This window comes from Beta vulgaris, chromosome 1 (assembly GCF_026745355.1).
Source record: "Beta vulgaris subsp. vulgaris cultivar EL10 chromosome 1, EL10.2, whole genome shotgun sequence".
In the NCBI taxonomy this organism is placed as follows: Eukaryota; Viridiplantae; Streptophyta; class Magnoliopsida; order Caryophyllales; family Amaranthaceae; genus Beta; species Beta vulgaris.
In genome coordinates this window covers 56,636,305-56,659,124 of record NC_079202.1, presented here as the reverse complement: position 1 = coordinate 56,659,124, position 22,820 = coordinate 56,636,305, and the positions used below count along the sequence as shown (strand labels likewise).

Below are 22,820 nucleotides of genomic sequence, written 5' to 3'. Positions count from 1 at the left end.
TGATGATTGTTGTAGGATTTGTGCAAAAGGCAGCGAAAAGTTAGTCTTCAAGAACTCATGCAATATGATTTTTAAGCTTATTCGATACTTCAATTGGGTAGTAAGCTTTTATATTTTGTATTGTTAATATTCTTGATATGACCTTAAAATTTTTGCTTGGATTTTTCTTTTGATGCCCTCTTGTTGCGAATCTTTCCAACACATTGATTGAATTTTTGGATTGTGGGATTTTTGTGGTTTTTGTGGTGTTGTGGCTTTTGGTGGGCGTTTTTGGTGATTTGGTGATCTAGGGGTTGGTTTTCGTTCCTTTTCTGAACTGGTTTATGCAGTGAGGACACTGCATATTCTAGCTTGGGGGAGGAATATTCTATCTTTTATTGCTTTTTAGTGTAGATTTCATTGCTTTCGTAGGATGTTGCACGGTTTGTACTGCTTATTAGGAGTGGGAGTTTACGTGTAACCAAAAAAATTGTACTGCTTTCTTAGTTGCATTAGCATATTTCATCTCATATTAGATTTCATCTCATTTTAGTTGCATCTATGAGACTACTACTAAAACTTGTTGAAAACCTTGTTGATATTTTACTACATTTGTTGAGTGTCACTCATCTTGTTCATGATACTTCATAGCACGATTGTTTCGCAACTGATTGTTTGTGGTAAGATTGATTGATCTCTCTCTGGCTCGATTTAACATTACTATGCAGACACCTTAACCTAAGTGAGCTTTTGTGCCTATAAACTGACGTATCTGTGTCAGTTATGTTCTTTCATGTGTGATTAGTTCCTTAGTTGTTGCATTGATCTTGACTTTGACTTGGTACTCCTTGATATTTTATAGTGCATACATTTTGATATGATTGAGGCGTTTCATTTGATGATCTTAGCTCCAGAGTTATTCTTGTTTTCATATTATCTTAGATCAAGGTTCTACATTAGTATCCTCCCCTTCTTACATGAGTTGTAAGTATTTGAGTCAATAATGTATCTGGAAAAGGTTAATTGAACATCATGTCAAGAATTTGAAGTATATCATTTAGTTAGAATCATCTATGAACAACAACAGGATATTGTAATTGCTTGTTTCTATGTGGAGTGAATCTCTAAAATTTTCGGCCAAATTTAAACATAATAGGAGATTATGAAAATCGACCTTGCATTTTTATTCCATAATTTACGCTAATGATCAATAATTACCTCAAATTACCCTTAATTAAGACAATTAAATTTTCGAAATCTTTTAATTTTCGGAGTCCACCAAGCAAAGGCAAATCCTATGTGGACACCCTAAATGATAGTTTTAATTCCTTGTATTCTAGAATTGTTCGTGAGTGTGATCTTGACACATAGGATTTTTTATTTTTCTTTAGATAATAATATAGATGTCAACATCCATAATCAAGACCAAAGGAGAGAGGATCATGTAGTCAGCCATTATAAGTTATAACGGAAACTTCCGCGCCGAAAACTTAAAGCTGCATGCAATTAGTAACGTAATCATATGAGTGGTCAACTTTCAGAATGTGTTAAATTAAATGTAATTTGCATGAATTCAGCCGTGTTACATCTCCCAATCATTACGTTTATAATCATAAGACGTTATTGGTTAATCACGTCATGTTGATCTCTATATACTTATATAACTCCCCAATTTCCAAAAATCTGACATTATTTGTTCTTCATCACTTCCAAATTATATACATTTTACATCCACAAAATACCCAACTCATAAGTCATAATAATGGCAACTCAAAGCTCCCATATTCCTACGATCATATTCTTTGTCATTGCATTATTTTGCTTCATTAGCAATTCTAATGCTCGCTTATTATCGGAGAAATTAATGTGGAAACGACAAATAATCGTTGATCAACTAGGCAAAGGCGATTATAGAACAATACAAGATGCAATTGATTCAGTTCCTTCTAAAAATGTAGACTCTACTCTTATTCTAGTGAAGCCTGGAATTTACAAGGAAAAAGTTACTATACCTGAAGATAAGCCCTTTATAATGCTTAGTGGAAGAAATGCCTTAGAAACTACAATTACATGGGATGATAGTGGAGATATTCTCACATCACCTACTCTCTCTGTCTTTGCTTCTGATTTTGTGGCTAGATACCTTACTATCCAGGTAACTTTTAAGAAAATACGCCTTTTTTTTTAGCATTACGTACTAATCATATGTAATATATCCGAGTGCGTACTGTGTGTAACATATTACACTATACCTTGTTGTGTAACATCATAATATAGAATTACTAGCTAGGTCATTCTTTGAATTATTTCAATTTGTATATAAAACACTATATGGTTAACACAATTATTCTCCACACTTGTACATTATTTAAGGGTTGATATATCTCTATTATATAAGGCAACACATGGGGGACACCAAAAAATAGAAAAAGAAAAAAAAAATAGAGGATAACTAACTATTTCATTTGAATGAGGGGGGAAGTAAGACATTTAAACTGAATATCAGTTTTTTGAAAAAATAAAATCTAAAGACGGTTATTCTACCCAATTAATTTTATTTTCTACTTCATTTGTTATCACACATTATCGCACACATTGCGTGCATGTAAGACTAGTGTATATTAATTTAATATCTTGCAGAATACATTTGGGCCAGGGGAAAAAGCAGTTGCCTTGAGGGTTTCGAGCGTCAGGGCTGAGTTTTATGCATGCAGAATTATATCATATCAAGATACACTTTTAGATGAGCAAGGGAGTCATTTTTATAGCAATTGCTACATTGAGGGAGGGACTGATTTCATTTGTGGTAATGCAGCCTCTATTTTCCAGGTAACTACAAACTATATACTAATATGATTTTGGTTGAAACTAATTACCACTAGCCTTACATGCACGCAATGCGTGCGATAGTATATGATAGCTTATGAAATAGAACATGAAATTAATTGGGTAGAAAATTATCTTTACATTTTATTTTCTTAAAAAAATTGATATTTAGTTTAAATATCCTACTTTTTTTCCTTTTTTTTCATTCAAGTGAAACAGTTAATTATCTACTTTTTTTTCTTTTTATATTTTTTAATTTGATGTTCCCCATGTGTTGCTTTATATAATAGAGATTATCGTGGCAAGACTAATCAACTTTTATTTTTGGGTGGTTGTAGAAATGTCGTATACATTCGATTTCAAATCAAAATGGAGCAATAACTGCACAAAGAAGGATGAAATCCGAAGAAGATACAGGATTTTATTTCGTTGATTGTAAGATTACTGGTATAAAAAGTTTCACATTAGGAAGACCATGGGGACCTTATTCTCGAGTTGTATATATAAACAGTTACTTGTCCAATACGATAAACCCTCATGGATGGGATGATTGGGGGAAATCCTCCACACATAGGTATGTTCAACATCATCTATTCTTCTTTGTTTTTTTGCAAAAGGTTGATCATGTAGTATTATTAAGTAGCTTAGTTAAATACTAATTACAAGTTTACAATCCAAAAAATGTTCTAATTCGGGGTGAATGGCCCAACTCGATTAGTTGAGTTATGTAGTTACTGGGTGTGGCCCATCATCTGATTATTTATAAACAAAAAATATGGTCTTTGGTCAACTTGGCACTATATAAAACTTATACTCTTTCCGTCCCATAATATAGTGTCTAGTCCATTTTTGGTGGGTCAAACTTCAAAATCTTTGACTGAATATTCTCATTTGTATATATAAAAAAGCATATTCATGTGGGATTTTGTTAGATTCGTATCAAGGTGTAGTTTCATAATATCAACTTTTTATATTTTTTTTATTAATACGGAATTAAATATATTAAAGGTCAAAGTTACATCTTAGAGACCATGCAAAAAAGAAACAAACACTATATTATGAGTCGGAAGGAGTATCATACATCTGGCCTCTGGGTGTACTGTACATTCAATGTTAAGACTATATTGATCTGTTTTATTTGCCAAAACCCTTTCCATGATTATAGGCTCTAATCATCTATTTAGAATTCGAGAGTATATTGTTATTTGTAATGCAAAAACACTTGGTTCGAATTATAAGATGAATGCTAATTCTTTACATGTTTTTAATAAACAGTTCAGTGTACTATGGTGAATACAAATGTTATGGTCCGGGAGCCAACAGATCAAAAAGAGTTGAGTGGTCGCAAACCCTCAATTCCGAAGAAGCCACTACCATTATTACGAAGACCATGATTAGTTCCAAAACACGGATCAAAGATTGATAAACTATGATTTGATACATCAAATTACTTCTTTAATGTACATGTCTTCTTAGGGTGATTGTACATAGCTTAGAGTAAATGAACCAAGTTTTTCTAATCTTCTCAAATACTCCCTCCATTCCTAATAGATTTCCCATTTTTCCTCTTCATATTTGTCAATGTACATTTTGTATCATTAATATCTTTAATTACATATTAGTAAAATTATAAAAATTTGATTTTTATAATGTACTCAATGAGACGAATTATACAGGACCCCACATGACTATGTTTAATCTTATTGTTAGGAAACGGGGTGTTGTAGTTTGATTTAATGCGGAACAAAATCAATTGAATAATAAAGATGAGAAAACAATAAAGATGAACAAACAAAGAACACAAGGATTTACGTGGTTCAGTCAAATTTGAGCTACGTCCACATATGGAGGATTAGAGCTTCTTCACTATAATGGAGAAAATCAGAGAGAATAATACAATGAGTCCTAAATTTACCAGAGGCTAAAAGTATTTCTAAAATTGTGTCAATAATAATGAACACCAAGAAGCCCTTTTATAACGTAAGAAACCCCATACAAACCCTAAAAGATAACTTAAAAACGAAAAAACCGAAACCCGCGTAGCCGTCAGTCCCCCCGATCGGGCGGTCGATTTTACCCAAACAATTAATGTCTCGGGCCCGATCAGGGGACGTCCGTCCGGTCGTGTTCGCGACGGACCCACGTTGACTTGAAAAACGATCAAACAAGATAACTTCACCTTAAATCAAGAAGCTATGCAAGAAGTTATGCTCACCCAAAAACCATAGAACCTCCACCTTAAACAAAATTCCATAAACCTACCCATTGGAGGCAATCCAGAAAACGGACATCTTCTATAATTGTGTACCGATGCGTCTTCGAACACAAAATCCGTATACAAAACCATCACATGGCCTAGATCGAGAGTATAAAGTCACCAACGTCAAGCATGCTTCCTCAAATTGACCAAACTCTCTTCAAACATTTCTTCATCTCGATCAACAACAAACTCAAAGGTAATTCTAGAAACTGAATTACAACCATAATTTCTAAATTGCAATTGTACTTAATAAACACAAAAGTACCAAATTTGAGATAAGAAATAGCATAACTAGAACAAAATCTAATGCATAACCAAGATTGCTAATTTATTACAAACTCAAAAATAATCTATCATAGACTCAAAAAAAAAAAAATATCCACACGGTTTCTCGTTTTACTAAGAGATCTCAAGAGGGCACCAAACATAAAGAGATCGTAAAAACCGCAGCCCTAAATCTTGTAAACCTAAAGTGCAGATCATCATCCACTACAAAAAAAAGCTCGTATAGCAACAGAAAGTTAGGGACGGATTAAAATCCGTCCCTAAATTAGGGACGGATTGTAGGATCCATTTCTAATTAGGGACGGATCCATAAAGCCGTCCCTAACTAGCGACGGATCCTAAAATCCGTCCCTAAATTTAGGGACGGATTGTAAAATTTGTCCCTAAGTACAATCCGTCCCTAAACAATTAGCTCCTTAAACCTTAGGGAAAACAATTGCCTTTAATGGGAAAATTTAGCTACGGAAATGAAAATCTGTAGCTAAATTAGCTACGGATTTTGATTTCCGTAGCTAAATTAGCTACGGATTTTCATTTCCGTAGCTAAATTAACTACGATTTTTCATTTCCGTCGCTAACTTTAGCAATTTTAGGGACTTTCTACGAACTTTCACAAAACAATTTGATTTTGAAAAATTAGCGACGGATTTTGAAATCCGTCCATGAATTAGCGACAGATTGTCAAATCCGTCCCTAATTTAGCTACGGATTTTAGAATCCGTCGCTAATTCTTCCAGTACATATAAACAGATCTTACCGATACATATTAACAAGTTCGTATGCAGAGTAATTGGTTGGACCTTTAGCTTATGACTTTGAGGTTACGAGTTCGATTCCGGAGAAGAGCGCATCCAGTTCGATTACGAGTAGGGACGGATAACAGTTAAATCCGTCGCTAGAAATTGGTAATTAAGAGTAAAATCACCACAACATTTTTTTTTAATTTCATTTTAGGGACGGATTTGTAATTTCCGTCCCTAAATTTAGGGACGGAAATGAAAATCCGTAGCTAAATTTAGCTACGGATTTTCATTTCCGTAGCTAAATTAGCTACGGATTTCAAAATTCGTAGCTAAATTTAGCTACAGATTTTTATTTCCGTCCCTAAATTTAGCTAAGATTTTTATTTTCCGTCCCTAATTTAGGGACGGATTTAAATTCCGTCCCTAAATTTCCGTCCCTAATTTAGGGACGGAATACAAAGTTCCGTCGCTAAATTGATTTAGCGACGAAGGTTTTAGGGACGGACAGAATCCGTCCCTAAAACCGTCGCTAATTCAATTTAGCAACGGATTTTGCCTATTTAGCGACGGATTCTGTCCGTCGCTAAAACGAGTTTTTTTTGTAGTGATCAAGAACAACGTCGGCAATATTGGCAGATTGATCCTCATTGGGATCTCCATTTTTCTTCTTTAATTTCCAACATTCAAATTTAATATGACCCTTCACATGACAATAGTTACAGGTTTTGCCAGAATTCTTTCCACCATGAGCAACCAAAGCATTTGTATGAGCAGAATTATTAGATTCATTAACCAATTTATTGTCAATAAAATCTCTCTGAGTTAAGGTCTCCTTAACGTTCTGCAAACTCAAATTATCTTTACCATATAATAAGGTATCTCGAAAGTGCTTATATGAAGGTGGCCTGGTAAAGAACACAACAACCTAATAGTCATATCCTCATCATCGATGTTTTGCAAATTCATAATTATAGAGAAGAATTCATCTAAATGAAACTCAAGCGGCTAAACTGTGGATGAGTGATCCTATGCGAGGGCAGTGGCGGATCCAGCAATCTGGGAATAGTTGGTCACACTCTAGGTAGCACGGAAACGCATATAGGGACGGTCATATGGGTACAGGGATAGAAAACGTCAAAATTAAAATTTTAAAAATGGGTACAACATAAATTCAGCTAAAAGAAAAAAACAACTTAATTAACTTGTAATTGCAGAACCAAGGCTAGCACTATATGCTAGTTACAATTGCTCTAAACTTGCAATATATACGAATATACGATTCCGAGTGAAGTCACTTTATCTCCATAAATAATCACATCAAACTATTGATGTATCAACAAAAATCACAAAATACCCCCAATAATGTGAGATTTGTATTGAGAAGTGACTGCAACTTTCTTCATCTTCTTATCAATGGCGTCGCCGTGGGTCCATGGCTGCCGAATTGAAGAAATAAAAACTCAGTATAACCTAGAAATCAGATTGAAGCTAAAACCCCAAAAATGTCACTGTAACCAATCTTAGACACTTAAAATGCTTTCTCAAACCCACCCACTATGAATATCAAGGTTTTCCCAGCTAAAATACACCCAATAATCTAATACTGTAATACATATACGATAATCGGATAATATATAATATACTATAATAATAACATACACAAACTTGTTAAAAACTACCTTAATCTATGTAGAAAACATAGTCAACAAGATCACAAAAATAATCTTAATTTCTTCAGAGCAAAAAAATGCGAATACAAATATACAATCAGGCTTCCAAAAAAAAAATTAAATTAAATGCGGCTTATGCAAACAACACTTCACCAATTTCTTTAATGAATTGAAGTTAAAAGAGATGAATTTTTCGATAGAATAGTTGTGGAATTTCAAAGATTTTTCTTTTGAATAACCAAAACCAAACATCAAATACAACAAATCGAAGGATTAATTGACCGAAAAATCAATGAAAATCTAATGCAAAAGCAGAACCCTAAATATATGAAACTGAAAATTTGACAAGGCCTCCAATTCATTCAATAAAATCAACAACCAAATCAATTAATTTAACAAACAACAACAAATCCAAGAATTCTCGAATCAAAATCATCTAATTTCAAAAAAGTTACGTATAACGAAAAGCCTAACCTGTGAAAAATAGGAGATTCAACTTTCAAGAGGACGATTCAAAGAAGAAGAAGAAGAATTTCGCCGAGTTTCACTTCACTAATCACCACAGTTACGAGTTTTCCCCAAATTCTAGGGTTTTGAATGATAATTTTTTATCTCTGAAAAATGCAAAACGAGTATCAATCGGTAGATCAAGACGAGATGATAATTTTGGTTGAAGATTTGAATGAAAAAAGATATTCATGTAAACAAAATTCAAGAATTTTAGTTAAAAACTTGAGGTTGAAGGAGAGAGGAAGAGAAAGAGACGTGAGAGAGAGAAAAGGGGCGTTTTTTTTATTTTGGCCAGTGAAGGAGAGAGAGAGTTAATTTTTTTTTTCCCAAAATAATAGTTGGTCACGTGACCAACAAGGACCACGTGTAGCTCCGCCACTGTTAACCCCTGACCCTAACCTTAATTTAACCTAACCCCTAAACACTAACACTAACCCACCACTCTCCCCCCTTATCACCGGTGACCATACCACCGACCACCGGACACCAGACTTCACCACTCCTCTTCGCGCTCCCCACAACCGACCCAGCCCACCAGCCTTCCCTTCCTTTTTGCATGCCCCAACAATGAGCCTTCTCCTTCGACCCAACCACCAAGCCCAGCCTGTCGATCCCTAATCAGAAACCCCAGTCCCTTGGTGTTTAAACCACCAAAACAACAACAGAGCAACAAACAACCGCATCAACAACGGGGGAGGCGAACGCCAAGCGGAGAAGAGAGAGAGAGAAACGCCTGCTTCACCACTACACGTGGGATCGACCATCTACTTCATCACTTTTTGTAACTCTTTATACAAACAAAGTAACCATCTTCTTTTAGTAAACTTCTTGATTGTTTGAAAAGCACTACTCATTTAAATGTGTGATCATATTTACAAGGTGAATTAAATACTCTTACTTATTTAAATTTAGTCATTTCGCATTTCACTTTAACTTTTGCACTATTTACATACATGTCTGGCTTTGAAATATTTTGTTATAGTAAATTAATACAAATATAAATGTTATCATTTATATATAATAATATATTAAATTTGTATTGTATATTACTATTAATTAATGGTCATAAACGTGCTAGCAAATGGATAATCAAAGTGACATAGGTGAAAATCTTATAAACTAGCAGGCTTTCGCTCCAAATTCAAGTTTGGTTTTGCGGATGACTGTTTTGGATTTTTAGGGTGAGGATATTAGGGATATTTTATGGCAAGATTCAATAAGACTCAGCTATATTTGAGCAAAATTTTGGAGAGTCTTGAGTTGGGTTTTAATATTCAAGACTCCTCTCAAGGCTCTTGCCATGCAAATGAAATTTTTTTGGCCAATAAAAAAAAATATCATGTGTCTTCTTCTTTTTTGTGGAGTGAGTTTGTAGAGAGTCTAAGGAATAAAATATAAATCTAGTATTTTGGCCCAAGCGATGCCCCGGGTCAATTACAATTATCAAATACTCTCTCTATTTTTTTTATCTTTCTCACTTAGAATCTTGACATTATTCATACTTAGAGAGAATCTTCTCAATTTTTTTTCAATTTATAAGAAAAATTATAGTCATGTGGGGTCTTGTTTGATTTGTCTTAATTAGTATAGTACATTATTAATATTCAATCATTATAATTTACTAATATATAATGAAAGATATTTAAGTTCAAAGATATGCATTGGGAGATGTGCACAGGAAAGTGAGAAAGATAAAACAAAAAAATAGAGGGAGTATATTATTATTGGTAAATTTCATAATTGATTCTATTAGATTTTGGTAATATTTTGTCTAGTGCGGAATTAGAAAATGGATGTTATTGCTTTATAAGTTTTCTTAAAAAACCTTCCAAGAAATTGGGGATAAAATTAACAATTTCAATAGAATTTGGGTAAGAGAATAGTATTACTTAATAAAAGGGTTAAAAATCAAAAAGTTTGTCTACATGTTTTTATAATTACATACAATTATAAGACTTTATTATGTTTTACTTTGAAACATTAAGCATTGAAATTGTAATGGATTAGTGGTTAAACTCTCACACTTCATTTCATTTCAAAGGTCATGTGGTCGAATCCTCGTAACTACTATACATTGTTAATATATTTGATTGATATTATAAACATGTATATCAAAAGCTTGAGAAGAGTGTTATGTGGCACCGTTACTTTGATTGGAACGCCTTTTAATATATTTGTAGTTGAATTTGAGGGATAAACTCACCGGCCTGGTCCATCAAGAACATAATCCATGATAAAATAAATTAAGGGATAAGGTTCAAAATATTATTAACCCAAAGGAAATATTTATAGTACATAAAATCAAAGTGGAAAGTCATACACCAAGGACTCTTAGGAATAGAGTTCATTTTCAAGGAACTTTTTAGAGCTTAAGGAAAACGATATCTCTGATTAAATTACAAACCTCAATGTACGTAAACATGAATAGCAAAGATATTTCGAAGAATAATACTTACGTTTGAAATGAATATAAAATTTAACTAATTCAATAAAAAATGGTCTATCAACAAAGAATTATACTAGTATGTAGTATGTACAGTACAATAATCATTCTAAAAACATATATGAACGTACATCAGAATTTAGATAAGTAATTCTTATTGTTAATTAATGTTTGATCCGTATTTTGGAACTAATCGTGGTCTTAGTAATTAAAGTAGTGGCTTCTTCATTACTGAGGCTTTGCGACCACTGAACTCTGTTCGATCTGTTGGCTCCAGGACCGTAGCATTTGTATTCACCGTAGTACACAGAACTGTTTAAGTAAAGAAAAATGAAATAATTAGCATCCATCTAATGCAATATAAAAAAGAATATACATGGTATATTGTACATATAATTTACTACCAGATGATTAGAACTTATAATAATGGGAAGGATCATGGTAAAAAAATTCCCGATTGAGTTAGCCTAATGCATTTATTTAAGACCAAGATTAAAGAAGATCTTGAAAATAATTCAACACCGGGCCACTCCCTAAATTATATAGCTCGATATACTAATTGAGTTGGGTTGTACTGAGATAGTTTTACAATCAATTTCTTTTAACATAAGGAGAATGATTCAAACGTCAATTCTCACAATTTTTGATTTGATATTTGCGCGTCAGGTGTTTAAGAGTAAGGGGAGTATAAGGGGATCTAAGACTAGAGAATCTAAGATAAGGATCTTGCCAAATAACCAAGTGCACTACTTGCTGCCCTACACAATCAACAAAGAAGTCAAATTTCAAACGTACCTATGTGTAGAGGGTTTGCCCCAATCATCCCAACCATGAGGGTTTACCACATTAGACAAGTAACTACGTATAAATACAACTCGAGAATGTGGTCCCCATGGTCTTCCTAATGTGCAACTTTTGATTCCCGTAACCTTACAATCTACGAAATAAAATCCAGTGTCTTCTTCCAATTTCATCCTTCTTTGTGCCGTTATAGCTCCATTTTGATCAGAAACAGAATGTATACGACATTTCTGCAATCGAAAATAAATTTTAATTAGCTGGCCGGTACGACAAGAATATAAAATATCTACTTCCTCCGTTTTTTTAGATGTTACACTTTTCAAATCACGGACTCCTAGGTAATTTTTGGAGAGGAGAGAGATAGAGAATGAAAAACAAAAGGGTCCCATGTAAACATGTGATAGGAGAGGCATAGAGAGAAATTATTACCCAAAATAAAAGTGTAACATCTAATTCAAAATTTCCTAAAATAGAAAGTGTAACATCTAAAAAAAACGGAGAAAGTATTTAAATTACTAGAGGAGTACACAATAGTAGTTACCCGGAAAAGAGAGGCTCCATTGCCACAAATGAAATCAGTTCCTCCTTCAATATAACAATTGCTATAAAAATGACTTCCTCGCTCATCTAAAAGTGTATCTTGATATGATATAATTCTGCATGCAAAAAAGTCTGCTCTTTCGCTCGTAACCCTCAAAGCAACTGCTTTTGCACCCGGCCCATATGTATTCTGTTAAACAATTACAAAACATAAAAAGGGTTAGATACAAGATTCTTACTACATACTCCACGAAATTTGAGGCTCAATGAATGATCAGCTAATAACTAGCTAGTAAAATGTACTTCTATATAGGATGATAATAAGTTGATATATGGGTTATGTTGAAATCCATTAAGTGCCCACTTGTGAGTGTCCCACATTGAAGAAAGAGGAGAGAATAAAACCACTTTATAAGATAAAGAGTTACTCCTCCTATCACCAATTGGTTTTAGGATGGAACCTCCTAGCTTGTAAGTGGAGTTAAACTCTCCTCCTCCTTATTGGGTTACCCAGGCCCATTTTTAAATAATCTGAAAATTAACACGTTATTTATGGTGGGAATTTTACTAGCGTGAAGCTAATTAAATATTTTAGGAATCAAACTTTAAAAACTTTGACCAAATATTTTTACTAATGTATAAAAAGAACATATTCATCTCAATGTGTAAATTCGTAATATCAAATTTTTATATTTTTTACTAATAAGAAATACAAGATATCTTAGGTCAAAGATACGTCTTGGAGACTGTGTAAAATGAAACAAGAACTATATTTTGGGACGGGGGGAGTATAAAGCTGATAGTATACGTAACTATTAATGCTAAAAGGAGGCATAATATATGCTTAAGATTTACCTGAATAGTAAGGTATCGAGCCACAAAATCAGATGCAAAGACAGAGAGAGTAGGAGATGTGAAAATATCTCCACTATCATCCCATGTAATTGTAGTATTTAACGCATTTCGTCCACTAAGCATTATAAAAGGTTTATCTTCAGGTACAATAAGTTTTTCCTTGTAAATTCCAGGTTTTACTAGGATAAGAGTGGAGTCTACATTGTTTGAAGGAACTGCATCAATTGCATCTTGTATCTTCATATAATTGCCTTTGCCTGACTGATCGACAATTATTAGTCGTTTCCATGTTAATTTCTCCGATAATAAGCGAGCATTAGAATTGCTAATGAAGCAAAATAATGCAATGACAAAGAATATGATCATAGGAATATGAGAGCTTTGAGTTGCCATTATGTGTATGTTGGGTGTTTGTATTTAATGTCGAAAGTGATGAAGAAGAACATGATATAAGATATGGAATTTGGTGAGTATATATATAGAGAGAAATCAACATGACGTGATTAAGTAATAATGTCTAATTATTGTAGTGATTGACGATGTAATAGTAACACAGCTGATTTCTTGCAATTTACATTTCAAACATTCCATAAGTTGAATACTCATATAATTACGCTACGTACTAACACTCATATAATTACGTTACTAATTGCATGGACATTTAAGATTTCGGCGCCGAGATTTATTTCCATTGTAGTGGCTGAATTCTCAGGATCCTTTCCAGTTTTCCCTTTTGATCTGATTATGGATAGTTAACAAATGCTTATTACTGCCGCAAAAGATTACTACGTAGAATAATAGGATAGAGTTTTGTTATTCATCCTATACGGTAAAAACATTAAATATTTCTCACAAATTAGAATTATAAGTTCCAACTTTCTTTTCACGACCACGTACTCTCTTCGTTCTTTTTTCTATTGCGAAAATTGAATTTTTTACACTATATATTCCCTCATTACCCATTCACTATCTATTGTGATTTTTACGTATGGAAAATATAGTCATGTGAGGTCTTATTAGATTCACTTCGATATATACTTTCAAAATACTTATCAAATTTTTATAATTTTTACCAAAAAGAAATTAAAGATATATACTAATAGCCAAAGTGCACATTGACAAGCGTGAAAACTCTATTATTGCAAAAAAAAACTGAGGAAGTATATGTCAATCAGCATTCAAACTCTTTGACATTTTTGCTTTTACGTACCTTCTTTAAATGTAGCCCTGAGAGGAAACTAGTTACGTTTAACATTTTCCACTTCAAAACGACAATGTTATTATGAAAAACTACTACAACATAGGGGTAAATTGTAATGTGAGCTACACGCACACTTTTTGGAAAAATTAAAAATAGCAATAGAATGAAAAGTATGTAGAGAACAGAGATTTCTATGAGCAAAACCTCCCAAGCCTAATAGGGATTATTCGCCTTCTCTCTAAACACAAACCCTCTAATCTGCCTTCTCTCTAAACACAAACTCTAGATATTCGCCGAAGTTTCGGCGCCGCCTAGGTCTCCAGCGAGTTCCCCTATTTCTAATAGCCTTTTCTTCCGTTTTCTCTTAGTTTTTCCTAACCTTGGGGTCCGTCTTCTCCAGTTCGTACTCCCCCTCCCCTCTCGCGTCTGGTGGCATCTCTTCCCCCTCCCCTGCTACTTACTCAATCGTCCTTTCCCCCTCCCCTTGTACTTCCTTGGTCGTTTGTTTTTTCTTTCAAGTCTTTCTTCTCCTCCATTCCCTCGTTGGTCTTTGGTCTTCTTTCCCTATTCCCCATCTCTAGTAGCGACACACCACCGCTCCGCCGTCGCGTAGTTCCCCCTCCCCCTAGTGTTTTCGTCGGTCTTCCCCTAGTATTTGAGGTAGTCGACGAGTTAGTCACCTGGTTTCGTGTCTGGGCTTCCCCTCCCCCCCTTGTTTCGTGGTCTGTTAGTGTTAGTTTGGGCGTCCCCTCCCCCACTCCCCTCCTCGTGGTCTCTGTTTTGCTTCCCCTCCCCCTTCCCCTGCTGGTTGTCAGTTTAGGATTCCCCCTAGTTTCGTCGGTCAAGTTGTAGGGTATCCCCTTCCCCCTCCCCCCCCCTCCCCCTTTTAGTGTTATGTTGAGTTTACCCTTTCCCTTTCCCCTTCCCCTGGTTTACTCTTGGGCTCCCCCCTCCATGATAGTGTTGTGTCCCCCTTTCGGTTTCTTGATGGTTCTGCATTTACCTCCCCCTTTCCTCTAGTCGTTAGTCTCATCTTGGTTGTTTAGTTCTTTGTTGTTTAGTATTGTTTTGTTGTTTGTTAACTTAACCTGCTTGATAATTTTGTTAATTGTTGAAAGCAGTCTTTGTCTTCAAGATGTTGGATTTGGTTTATGTGGTTGGTTCGAGTTTGCATGGGAAGCAATTTCATGAATAGGGTTTGTTTTATCTGATTTTGTACATTGGATGGTTCTTCAAGATCTAACAATGTTTAGATTTCAATCTCGCTTGGTTATGATTTTTTCAATCATTGCCTTGGCAAAAAGATATCTGAAGACGCTCCCCAATTTATCGATTGGGTTTATAGCGCGTCAACTCATTTGAGCTTCTCATGAAAGGAGAAGGGTATTGAGTTACAAAGGAATGTGACTCTTTCAGGACACCCGATCGTAGAATCCCATGTGACATAAGGTCATTGGGATTGGTCCTGTTGCGAGTTTCTAATCTCGTTGTTACTTTGTTGCCCCGCTTCTGAAATCAACCCTCTCCTCCCGCTCCTTTCGTCAGGACTCTGGCGATCGTCATCCACCAGCAGAAGAGTTTCACTACAATTATCTATCAACTTAAGTCTCCAAATCGAGCAGTTTTATCCTAGTTTAAGTTATTTATGTTTTTGTAACTGTTATGTAAGAGCGAGTATCACGCAGTTTAGTTTCTTTGTGTTTGTTTGGTTGTATTAGCATCTCGTACTTCCATTTTTAATTAATGTACATTTACCCAATTGAAAAAAAAAAGCCTAACAGGGATTTAGCCACAAAGAATTTTAACCCAATTCTTTACTATATGCAAGAAATTAAACATCATTATCATATATAGCAACATTCAAATTAATTTCTATATAAACTCAAGTTTCCAACAACGATTCCTCTCTTGGCTAGCTCTTCGGCTTCATTGAAAGCCACTAACCTAACATCAAGCATCACTCAAAGTCTCAAACCATGCCTTTTTGCCCCAAATTCATAATTATAGAACTGCTGTCAATGAACGTCTAATGGAACAATGAACTAGATATGGTAAAGGAATAATTGAAGGAACATTAAGCTATTATTATGAATCGATTATTGACGAAAGCATTTCATTTAATCTTAGAGTAAAGTTAATTTTGTCTTCTTCCAATTATAGTGAAATTAAAATTATTAGTTCATCTGAGGTGAAATAATGTTCCAAATTAGGTTTGAAGCAAGTCATGACTTTGTTGTTAATTAATAATTGGATAAGACAACGATACTCCGCGTTTCTTTTTTCTATATGTTTATGTTGATGAGGGCTGAAGAACTGGAATTTGGTGGAACTTAGTTAGATGGCTGTTTCATTACTTTAAACAAGTGTTTGGCGTATTTGTTGATGGAGAGCGTCAACATTTCGCTGTCTTAATACTCTTGGTTGTACGTACGCCGTAGCGTAATGTTGCCAAATATGTTATGACATTCAGTGCATCGTTCTTAGAAATTGTACTTTTGATCTCCCTTGCTTGTATGCCGCTGGCAACTAATAAAAAGGATTAATGCATGATGCATCGAATATGAATGCAACGATATAGTTAGATTTTAAATTAAGTCTGCATGAGTATTGTTGTTGTATGATGTAAAGCTGGTGTTTTTTTTTTCTGTCACCCTCTAGAGAACCCTGTAATAGTGTAATAAGATGAATTTCCTTTAGGGTGCCCTCGCACAGTGGCGGAGCTACACGTGGTCCTTGTTGGTCACGTGACCAACTATTATTTTGGGAAAAAAAAAATTAACTCTCTCTCTCCTTCACTGACCAAAAAAAAAAACGCCCCTTTTCTCTCTCTCACGTCTCTTTCTCTTCCTCTCTCCTTCAAACTCAAGTTTTTAACTAAAATTCTTGAATTTTGTTTACATGAATATCTTTTTTCATTCAAATCTTCAACCAAAATTATCATCTCGTCTTGATCTACCGATTGATACCCGTTTTGCATTTTTCAGAGATAAAAAATTATCATTCAAAACCCTAGAATTTGGGGAAAACTCGTAACTGTGGTGATTAGTGAAGTGAAACTCGGCGAAATTCTTCTTCTTCTTCTTTGAATCGTCCTCTTGAAAGTTGAATCTCCTATTTTTCACAGGTTAGGCTTTTCGTTATACGTAACTTTTTTGAAATTAGATGATTTTGATTCGAGAATTCTTGGATTTGTTGTTGTTTGTTAAATTAATTGATTTGGTTGTTGATTTTATTGAATGAATTGGAGGCCTTGTCAAATTTTCAGTTTCATATATTTAGGGTTCTGCTTTTGCATTAGATTTTCATTGATTTTTCGGTCAATTAATCCTTCGATTTGTTGTATTTGATGTTTGGTTTGGTTATTCAAAAGAAAAATCTTTGAAATTCCACAACTATTCTATCGAAAAATTCATCTCTTTTAACTTCAATTCATTAAAGAAATTGGTGAAGTGTTGTTTGCATAAGCCGCATTTAATTTAATTTTTTTTTTGGAAGCCTGATTGTATATTTGTATTCGCATTTTTTTGCTCTGAAGAAATTAAGATTATTTTTGTGATCTTGTTGACTATGTTTTCTACATAGATTAAGGTAGTTTTTAACAAGTTTGTGTATGTTATTATTATAGTATATTATATATTATCCAATTATCGTATATGTATTACAGTATTAGATTATTGGGTGTATTTTAGCTGGGAAAACCTTGATATTCATAGTGGGTGGGTTTGAGAAAGCATTTTAAGTGTCTAAGATTGGTTACAGTGACATTTTTGGGGTTTTAGCTTCAATCTGATTTCTAGGTTATACTGAGTTTTTATTTCTTCAATTCGGCAGCCATGGACCCACGGCGACGCCATTGATAAGAAGATGAAGAAAGTTGCAGTCACTTCTCAATACAAAATCTCACATTATTGGGGGTATTTTGTGATTTTTGTTGATACATCAATAGTTTGATGTGTTAATTTACTTTGGAGATAAAGTGACTTCACTCGGAATCGTATATTCGTGTATATTGCAAGTTTAGAGCAATTGTAACTAGCATATAGTGCTAGCCTTGGTTCTGCAATTACAAGTTAATTAAGTTGTTTTTTTCTTTTAGCTGAATTTATGTTGTACCATTTTTAAAATTTTAATTTTGACGTTTTCTATCCCTGTACCCATATGACCGTCCCTATATGCGTTTCCGTGCTACCTAGAGTGTGACCAACTATTCCCAGATTGCTGGATCCGCCACTGGGGGTTAATAGTGGCAAAATTGTCAATAAAGCTATCTGCGAGTTAACGTCTGTTAGCAAAAAGGGTAGATGGTGCACAGTTTTGAAAACTCGAGTGTATATAGTGACAATCTGAAACATTGAAGGTATATGGTGAATTTCGTGATTTGTCGGGAGTATTTGTTGAAAAAATCGTTGTTTATAATATGGACATATGGTATGTTAAGAATTCACCTAATTTCCAAAAACATTAAAATACTTGGTATATATATCAAATTTGTTATGAGAAGGGGGACACATACTTGTGAATAAGGGATTATGAGTATGATTGACTTAATTATATTGTCTTCTAGAATGTTTACTGTATAAGTGGTTGTTTAATTTTGTTGTCTTTAATTAAATTTCCTAAGAATTGGCAGAAATGTGAATATCTTCTTGGTAAGTTATTAATTACTAATAGTTTATAGTTAAATTGGCTAATACTTCAATTTGCAAATCATTCATTATAAACCTTCATTTTCTTTATTTGTAAGTAGCTAGTTGCCACAAAACTGCATGAGAAGACGCTATGCATGTTTTTTTTTTTTTTGACATCGAGAAAATTTGCATTAATTAAAATTGAAAGTACAATCTAATGCTATTACAACTAAAAAGAAGATAAAGCAAATGAAACTAGAAGAGCTTCATTTGCTCTTACATACTCGATGAAATAAAAACAAACTATTACATATTCAGACCAACTTAGACTAATCTCGAGCGATAATAAAAGGATGTGGGACAAAGGTCGTGATGAAACAGACCTGGAATGAGAGGAAACTGGCCTATTGAAAGACGGCACCAAAACGATCTTCAAAAGTAGATTGCCGCAACTCAACTAGTAGCTCCCAAAGTCTACTAGCCACAAAATCCCAAGGCCCTTGAAATCACCTCCTTTGGTGACTTCTGACCCTTGTACAAGGGTAACTAGAGTTTAGTCTCGCAAGACTGAAACTCGAAATGCGTGGAGGACATAACTTGCTCCAAATTAAATTGGAGTGCCTCCCACAAGATGCATTTTTGAGGTGTGATGACTCCAAAGGTCATCACTAGAAATTTGGGTGACTTGTGTTGAAGAAAATCACCCAATCGACGACGGATCCGAAGATCCATCCTTGCAATCTCAAACCTAGAAGATCTAACCACAATAGGAATAAAAGGATCATCACCTCTCATCTTACCCAATAATACTTCAACCCCTATAGATGCATAACTAGATCTAATTAAATAACCCTAAATTAAAATGGAAAGAAAGAACATAAACAAGATACCCAAAACAGAACAACAACCAATACATAATGCCACACCAAAACCAACACCATAGAAACTGCTGATATCTTCAGGGGCCAACAATGGAGTCGTGAACAAACCAACGAACTGACAACTAACACTAAAGGGGAACGGGGAAGGGGACACTAACACTAAAGCTCAAAACAGAGCAGGGGAACGGGGAGGGGAACATAGAACTAACCACTTTTGAAAACAAACGGGGGATCGGGGAAGGGGAAACCTAATCCTAACTTCAATCACTGAGAACTAGGGGTATTGGGATGGGGAGCTGACCCTAAAACTATGACAACGCAGGGAGGACTCACAGCCTATAGGACACCTTGGTGGGAAAATCGACACGGAGAAGGGGAAATCTACTCGACTACAGGGACGGGGAAACTATGACGACAAAGCGGGAGAGGGAGGGGAATGGCGACGGGGAACGGGGGTAGGGGAGGGCCACAACTAACTCGAAAGTAAGGGAGGGGACGTGAAGGGGGGACGATGGCGGAGGGGAACACGACGAAGGGGAGACAGACGGACGCGAACTGACGATGGGGCGAGGGAGGAAACCAGCGAATGGAAAAGACAACAAACTAAACAACCTTTAAACTGAAAAACTAAAGACTAACCGTCGGAAGGTGGTGGAAGCAGGCTCGCCGGCGGCTAAGAGAACGGTGCGCGCTCAGCCAGCCACCAGCGAGCCGGCTCGAGGCGGCGCGGAGAGGTAGGGTTTTTGTTGTTTAGGTTTCGGGGTATTTTAGAGATAAAGAAAAGGTTTCTGAAAAGAAAAGAAAAGAAGATGCTATGTTAAAACCAGTGGGGCATTGTATTAAGAATATAACGCAGTAACACATAATATGATAACATGGCTCAACTAGGGGTGTTCACAAAAAACCGAAACCGAAATACCGAAAAATCGGTCTAAATGGGTGGTTACCGTACCGACAAAAAAAAGTTCGAACGGTACGGTTACCGAACCGAAAAAATTAGCGGTTAAACGGTACGGTTACGGTTATGATTTTTGAGTAAACGGTTAACCGAATAAATACCGAAATCTTTTTTTCTCTATTTAATTGTTGTGAAATATTTTCAAACAATTACATTAATTCTAATATTTGTTGCTAAGTTACAACAATTAGAGGAAGTATGTAATTATTTAGAAACTCTAGTACTAATATAAACATTGTAATTAGCAAATAAAGTGAATTCTTAGTGTTAGTTATGTTTTTCCATTGATTTATTATCCACTTTATAATACATTTTATATTAGAGTATATATAATATTAAAATATATATATGCACAAAAAAATTGAAAATATATATGTACATTAAGTAAAACATAATAATATAACTTAAACAACGGTTAATGGTTAACCGAAAAACCGTACCGAAAAAATGGTTAACCGTTTAGGCGGTAACCGGTTTAAACGGTTACTGTTACGGTTCGCAAAAAGAGCGTACCGAAACTTCCGGTTACCAAACCGAAATATTGTTTCGGGACGGTTAACCACCCATGAACAACCCTAGGCTTAACCATGCATTTTATTTTTATCTTTTCAATGTAATTGAGCATTAAGTGTAACAATCATATAAACGAGACCAAACCCAAATCTTATATATCACCCCCATATTCCCATAAGAGTTTACCTACTAAATAAGATGGCATTCACATGCATTGTAATAATTGTATAGATTAATCACGCCATATTAAGATCAGATTCCTCTAACTCTTATAACCCGAATCCAACTAAGGGAATAGTGGATATCTTTTTATCAGTTGGTTTTATGAGAGACCGCTTGTAATTTAAAATTAGGCAACGGCCTAAGCCCAATATTACGAAGTGAATGAACCACCTTTCTAAATATAGTAACTAATTTGATTTACTGAGTAACCAGTTTAATTTATTTAGAAAATAGCTTAATCCATTCTATAATCACATTCTTCATTTAATCTATTTAGTGACCGACTAGCTTAATTCATTTAGTAAGACTACCAGTTAGTTTTTAAAATTTTATGTTGTAGTTCGAGATTTAAAGAGAAATAAAGGATGAAGAAGAGCAGGGAAGACTGTTGGTGCGAGATGTCTAAGGATAATTTTAGAATACAATGAGATAGAATGGCCTTGTTAGGAGAATATAAGCTTAAATTGTCTAATTTTATGTTAATATTAAACCGCTTAGTCTAATAATTTGTTACGTTGCTCTCATTGAAGACTCAAATTAAAGCAATAGACCAAAGGATTCTCTCTTTCTATATTATTTCTAGAACATCCTAGTCTTATCTAGGTTGAGAAAGTATTGGCGCATACCCGGTATGGGCCAACAGTGTCCATACTGGGGTATGTTAGTAATTTTGCCAGAAAAAGACAAAAAAAGTTGACGTAATGGCAATTTAGACAACTCTGATCATGTAGGAGAGAAATCAGATCAACTATTATATGAATCAGATCAACTACAATGTGAATCAGATCAACTATAATGTGAATCAGATCATGAATGTATGTAAGTAAAATCCAAAAAAAAAGTTGTATTTATTTACAACTTCGCCACGGTATGGACAAACAGTGTCCATACCGAGTATGCGCATATCAAGGCTCTATCTAGGTTTGGTCTAATTTGGTCTCGACAAGAAAAAGTTATTAATTACTAAAGGTAAGTTGAGGAGAACATAGGAATTGGTGTTGGTTCAAGCGGTGAGTTTTATCATCTTCCCTAACAACGTTTAGAATTCAATTCCTACCCCAAGGTGATGAAAGGTGGGAGGGGAAATCTAGCTTGCATGTAATTGGTGTCTGGGCGGAGACCGTGTGCAAGGCAGTTCAGAGTAGTTAGTTTGTTGATCAAAATTTTAGCTAGTTAATGATTCTATTGATTTAAGATCTGTATCTCTATTATATAAGCTAAGGGGGAGCAATGATATCCCCCTTTGAATTTACATATTCACCCCTTCACAGTATAAAACCAGTACATACATAAACTCGCTGCTCTCACCCCTCTTCTACTTTCTCGTGGGGAAAGGAGTGGGAGGACAGAAGGGAGGAACTGTGGTGGTTGGCTGGTTAGGGTTATTTTTTATATTAAACTGCAATGTGATGTACAATTTTTTTTGTTGGTTTACAAGCGGCATACAAGGGTCAAAATCCAAATTGAAGAACGATGCACTGAATGTCTTCCATATTTGGCAACAT

The 22,820-nt window shown here is 34.8% G+C and overlaps 2 protein-coding genes and 1 long non-coding RNA gene across 3 annotated transcripts; 1 reads left to right on the top strand and 2 right to left on the bottom strand.

The window, feature by feature from the left end:
• Positions 1 to 1,741: 1,741 nt before the first annotated feature.
• LOC104890721 (putative pectinesterase 11) lies at positions 1,742 to 4,199 on the top strand. Its single transcript, XM_010676298.3, has 4 exons — positions 1,742 to 2,134; positions 2,620 to 2,808; positions 3,144 to 3,252; positions 4,081 to 4,199. Exons 1-4 carry the CDS (start codon positions 1,742 to 1,744, stop codon positions 4,197 to 4,199), a joined length of 810 nt encoding a protein of 269 aa, XP_010674600.3.
• A 3,019-nt stretch (positions 4,200 to 7,218) lies between these two features.
• On the bottom strand, positions 7,219 to 8,642 carry LOC125499543 (uncharacterized). Its single transcript, XR_007276443.2, has 2 exons — positions 8,238 to 8,642; positions 7,219 to 7,529 (listed from the first exon to the last, which is right to left on the bottom strand). It is a non-coding gene; the product is annotated as an uncharacterized LOC125499543 (long non-coding RNA).
• A 2,093-nt stretch (positions 8,643 to 10,735) lies between these two features.
• On the bottom strand, positions 10,736 to 13,332 carry LOC104889309 (putative pectinesterase 11). The gene is made up of 4 exons (XM_010674508.3): positions 12,913 to 13,332; positions 12,059 to 12,247; positions 11,512 to 11,747; positions 10,736 to 11,028 (listed from the first exon to the last, which is right to left on the bottom strand). The coding sequence occupies exons 1-4, from the start codon at positions 13,303 to 13,305 to the stop codon at positions 10,881 to 10,883; spliced, it is 966 nt and encodes a 321-aa protein (XP_010672810.2). The 5' UTR covers positions 13,306 to 13,332; the 3' UTR covers positions 10,736 to 10,880.
• Positions 13,333 to 22,820: the final 9,488 nt, after the last annotated feature.